The 5750-nt window shown below is 47.0% G+C and overlaps 1 protein-coding gene across 1 annotated transcript in view; it reads left to right on the top strand.

Moving 5' to 3' along the window:
• The window catches only part of LOC106813105 (retinoblastoma-like protein 2), a 36064-nt gene extending 32624 nt beyond the window's left edge, over positions 1–3440 (top strand). Inside the window, exons 17-19 of the mRNA XM_014817160.1 lie at positions 36–187; positions 582–830; positions 1641–3440. Of these exons, the coding sequence (XP_014672646.1) occupies positions 36–187; positions 582–830; positions 1641–1859 (620 nt within the window). The 3' untranslated portion in view covers positions 1860–3440. The remainder of the gene's footprint in view (positions 1–35; positions 188–581; positions 831–1640) is intronic.
• Positions 3441–5750: the final 2310 nt, after the last annotated feature.

Below are 5750 nucleotides of genomic sequence, written 5' to 3' on the forward strand. Positions count from 1 at the left end.
TAACTAACGCTCGCCCTTCTTCTCTCCCCGCGTAGGTCGTACGGAGCGGCTCACGCACACGCGTTCCTCGAGCACGCTGCCCGTGCCGCGGCCCAGCAGCCACCCGCCGACTCCCACCCAGCTCGCTGGAACCTGCAGCAGCTTCGAGAGCGAAGACCGAGGCGACCTCATCAAGTTCTACAACTCGGTGAGCGAGGGTAGTGTGTGTGTGTGTGTGTGTGTGTGTGTGTGTGTGTGTGTGCGTGCGTGCGTGTGTGTGTGTGTGCGTGCGTGTGTGTGTGTGAGAGCGAGGACTGAGGCGACCTCATCAAGTTCTACAACTCGTGAGCGAAGAAGAGTGTGTGTGTGCATGTGCACGTGAGTGTGTATGTGTATGTGTATGTGTGTGTGTATGTGTATGTGTGTGTGTGTGTGTGTGTGCGTGTCTATGCGTGCATATAACTGTATAACATAACAGCTTGCATTCTACACGCTATATTGTCGACCGAACAATCGTGAATTTAAAATCAATATTTAAAAATCCCAGAAGAACATTCGTATCTTCTTTGCTCCCCTTCACGTTGTTCCTCTCGTTCCCGCAGGTGTTCGTCGAGAAGGTGACGTCGTTCGCGCTTCGCTTCTCCGGCCAGCACGAGAACGGCAGCCGCTCGCCGGCGATATCGCCGCTGCCAACGTCGCGCGCCGCCGCGCACTCGCCGCGCCGCCGCGTCTCCCTCCTGCACTCCGTCTACATCTCGCCGCTCAAGTCGCGTTCAGGGGGCGCCGCAGGGACGCCAATCAACTCGCCGACGAAGCCGATGCTGTACAGCTTTAGCCTGAGTCCGGCGAAGGTACGTGTCGCGCTGTCCGCATTGTTTGTGTCGTTGCCGTCGTCGTCGTCATCGGCGGCGCCTCAGGTGACGATTTCGCGGATTGTGGCGATTGTTATTTTAATCATAGTAATTAAAATAATATAATTTATATTAATTAAATATAATTTGTAATTATATTTTAAATTATAATAAAGCATTAAGTAAGTGTAATTAATTATATTAAGTATAACACAGTATAAATGAGTATTAATTAAGTCTAATAAACAAAATAATGAGTAATACATAAAAGTGCATAAAAATACATCAAAGTATAATTAAGTATTAAGTATAGTAAATAATAGTCAGTGAAAAAGTGAGGAAATTAAGTAAAAAGAAACGAGTGACTTATGAGACTCTAACGCGACGTCCGTCTCGCCCTTCCCTTCGCAGGACCTGCTAGCCATCAACTAGCCATCTGCTAGAAGCAGGTAGAGTAGCTACGACTGCTCTCCGTTCCTGCTTGTCTCCTTGTCTTGCCTCCTCTTCTCACCCTTCTTCGAAGCACTCGACGTAGAATAAACTAGGAGAGATGCGAAAATATATATATGTAAAAGTACAACTAAGTACAGTAAACGAAATTAGGAGAGATACGAAAATATATTTTGTAAAAGCATAACTAAGCATTAATTAAGTAATGCATAATAATAATAATAAATATAATAATAAATAACAGCAAAGTAAAAAAAAAAGTAAGTAAATTAAGTCGAAGAAATAGAGAAAAAAATAAAGTAAAAGAAAGTAAGTGACGGTAAGGCGCTAATTCGACACGTCACGCTCTCTTGTTCGCAGGACCTGCGAGCGATCAACCACATGATCAAGCAGGAGCAGGCGCGCAAGGTCTTCTCCAGCTCCGCCGGGAAGCGTCTCCGCCTCGACGACGATGGCGCCGACGGTGGCCCCACCAAGCGGCTCTGCGTCGGCGGAAACCCGATCGGCAACGGCTTCGCGCGCCGCCTGCAGGGCGTCGTCGCCGACCAGCAGGTGGCGATAGCGGCGACGCCGCCGTGACCTTGCGGAGGTCGCAGCAACGACCGGCGGGTTTAGGACGACTCCGGGTCTACGGTGCTGTGCGTACGCGATTCATGTAGGGGAGCGTGCGAGTGGTTTTTTTAAAGGCGCGTCGGCCGCGACGATTTGGACGGTTTTTAGGCTGATCTCTCCACTCGTCGCGTTGCCGTGGGGACAGGCGAGTGCGTATGGCCGCTTTCCGGTCTTAAATCTCGTCTTTGAAGACTCTTCATAAAGAATTATTAATAATACTTTTATAAAGAATTATTAGTAAGAAAGTCTCGTCGGTCTGTCGGTCGGTCGGTCGGTCGAGCGTTGTTGGTTCCGTGTTTTTTGTACGAGCGCGGCTCGCGAATCGGTCGCCAGATTCTTGCTATCCGCGAGGACGAGGGGTTCCCTTCTTAGATTTCGACCCGCGGCGTCTTTTAACTGGTTGCACTTCTCCTGGTGGACTTTGAAGGTCGCTGTTCTGACAGCTGTTGCCAGGGCAACGCCGTGTGTGCGAGGGAGATGATTGGCTGTTGATTCAAGAAGCCTGGAGCCCATTATCGGAAGCAAAATTGGTGTTGACGTTATTCTCACCGTTGACTTTTTCTCGGAGACCGGACTTCTATGCACAGCATATGGGAAACTCATATCGTGTTCTGTCAACGGTCTCCGATGTTAAGACGAATATTGTTTCTGTCAACGCATGCCAGTTCCTTTATGAATCTTGTGAGCGTCTTCGCACAGTGGCAAATGTGGGTGCTGTTCGAGTGACATTGCTTTTACACGGAAATCAGTTTCCAACCCCCAACTATTTTACGGAGAGCAAGCGGCGCGTTTTATTTTATTTTTTCGTCTGATATTAGCGCCGTTTTGTTTAAGGCATCGCCGGACGTTTTGAGGCTTTTTTAACGAGAACTGTTTTTGTTCGCCAGCTTGCTGTTGTTCCGCCCTGGTTTTATTTCGGGGTCGTGACGACGCCAATGCCTGTCATACTCGTTTTAAGTCCAGTCTTCGATTTTGGTTTCGGTCACATCCCTGACTGTCTTCTGATCAAATAGAAGACAAAACAATCGATCGTTCGGCAAAAACTGCCCTTGCCCTTCTGTTGCCCATTGGATTTTTGTTTAGCGTGCACGACAGTGTCGTCTTTTGGTACGTGGCGAAGCAAGTATCGTCTTTATTGTTATTAGAGTCAATTGTTTGTTTTAGAGTCAGTGGTTTTTTTAGCTGTGGTACTACAGTACTTCTTGGTTTCTTCAGTTGCGGGCCGTTTGTCATCCGTGGAAATTCGCCCTTCCTGCCGAGGGAATTTTCTTGATTGTTTGCACAGAACTGCATGCGCGCGGGTAAAACTGCTTGCTGTTGCATTTTTCCTCGATTATCGCAATTAACTTGGCAGAGGAGCTGTCTGCAGCTATTGCTGTTACGCAGTCCGTTTGCAACGGTCGGTAAAATCGAATGCATGTGTTATTGAGGAAGGATACCTTTTTCCCTCCTATTGACTTCGCCGGAGACTTTTGTGACTTGCGATACGTGAAGTAACGATAGCGCAACAGGTGGTATTTTATTCCTCAGCGTGCCCTGGATCGTGGAGGGTGGGAGGGTGGGGCAGTCACTTGTTCTATTTTGACTTTTCGTTACGAGACGCCAATGACGGATTAGCCGTTGAATGTTAAAGCTGTAAATATCGTACAGGAAATAATTGCATGCTGTTTCTCGACGTTCACAGAAGTGTACTTAAAAGGTGAATATCTATTTAAAGTCGATATATTAGTTGACGATCTAACGATCTGCAAATTGCGGTTAATTGTGGCTTTTCCAAGTGCCCTTCGGACGGGTAGAGCGGATGGCAAGCTGCTATGGTTTCCCACGGTTAGGTATGTAGGTATAATATGTAGCTTGTTTTGCTTTAAAGTTTTGTTAGAAAGTTGCTTTTTTATTTGTTATGCCCTTGAGAGTGGTGTATACCTCAAAAGTGCTGTATACTCATGGGACTTCAAAATAAGCGAGTGTGTGTGTGTGTGCGTGCGTGCGTGCGTGCGTGCGTACGTGTGTGTAATACCCTGTCAGTGTGTGTGTGTGTGTGCTTGGCCCTTGTACAGCTTGGCAAGGCAGGATGGACGTTTTTCAAAAACTACACATTGCCTTTGCCTTGCTGGCCTCAACTGTACCGTGCAGCACGAAGACAATATTAAAGTTCGACTGAGTGAGTGTTCACCACCTTTAAATAATTTTGACATGGAGCACAGACACCCCCCCCCCCACACACACACACATACATCGTGTGGAAAGGGGAGGGAGTGTGAGCGAGGAAGAGAGAGAAAGAGAGGGAGGAGGACGAGGGACAGAGTTCGTTCGTTTGAAGCTGTGCTGTGCTGTAAATTTTTTAATAGTGCGATCCGGAGACGGTTCGTGTTTTGTGCAATATGTTCGGACGAGTGGTCATTAAAATTCCAGCGTGTAATTGAGCTGCTAGTGGATATGCAAACTTGTGTGTGGGCGCCAGCAAAATCCCTCCCCCTTCCCTCTCACGCATAAGGATGAAGTGCACCACTGCTCTGTCGTAGGGTATTAAATATTCGATGTTATTCTCTGATAATCTGACGTTAATCACAAGAACGTGCTGTGAATCGATACTACCAATCGTGGCACGAGCGTATGTGAAATTTCGATCGCGAGAGGTCGATACTTTGATTGCATTCGTCCGATTCTGTCTGGCTCAAGGTTATATCTAGTGTAAGTGGATTCGTCGTGGAGCCGAGTCAGGAGTGTATCATATGTCACACAATCTGTTTCGGTAAACATTTGCCCGCAATGTTGAGGTATATAATTATCGTGTTTGTTGATTACATCCATGTTGGGGGGGGAGGGGCGGCGTTGCCAGGCAAGCGTCGAATGATGCACTTGGAAGCCGACGTGGCGCGTTGCCATGGATACGGCGGTGTAGCGTTTTCCATTTTTGCGATGACGTGAGAAATTATGTTCACGAAAATTTGGTTACTAGATGAGCGTAATAATAGATTATGATGATTTATAGACTACAATCATGGTGAAATATTTGTCTCCTGTAGAGTAACTGAAATAAACAAGAGCTATGTATAAAAAGAAAATGTTACTATGTGCTTTTATACATGTAGAAGCTAGTAGTTATTACTAGGGCTCGTTTTTTAGCTCATCTGACATAGTCAGATGCAGCTTGTAGAATCGCATGATCGTCCGTCCGTCCGTCCGTCCGTCCGTCCGTGCGAGCGTCCGTCCATCCGTCCGTCAACAGTTGGGCACAAATCTTAACCGCTCGACGTACGGTCACGATATTCGCGGACTGTGGGGGGGTACATTCGGAAAACGAGGTTGGAGTGATGTTCGAAGCTGGGGGTCAACAGGTCACATAGGTCAAGAGAGTGTATTAAAGAAGGCGGGAACATTCACTCCTTAAGCTTAAGGTATAAGGGAGGGAATGCAGATTTGCCAGGACGCTAATCTATAACCGGCTCGACTCCTAGGTCGTGATAGTCGGGTGTTATAGCATCCATGGGGTAGGAAAGCCATCACTTGGCCTGCCGAAATGAATGTCGACAGTGTCAAGCGTCAATGTGCACAGGGCAGATTTTAGACATTTTTCTGAGGAGAGATGCGTGTGCGGACGGAGTTGACGATGGAACTTTTTGTATTCAGCGGTGACCTAGCATTTTTATGGCTTTATTGAAAGGACCAATGAAATATGCGCTTTCCACTGACATGCGAAGAGTAAAGTGTCGGATAACCTTTTGGACCCTCAAAGAGGAGGGTTTAACATTGATTTGTTGACTGTTAACAAAGACTGTAACTGTTTTTGTATTATCAGAGCCCATACCTGTGTCAATGTGAGGTACAGTTGCACAGTTTAATTGCAAAAGGCAAATG

Source organism: Priapulus caudatus, unplaced genomic scaffold (genome assembly GCF_000485595.1).
Source record: "Priapulus caudatus unplaced genomic scaffold, Priapulus_caudatus-5.0.1 Scaffold726, whole genome shotgun sequence".
Classification (NCBI taxonomy): domain Eukaryota; kingdom Metazoa; phylum Priapulida; class Priapulimorpha; order Priapulimorphida; family Priapulidae; genus Priapulus; species Priapulus caudatus.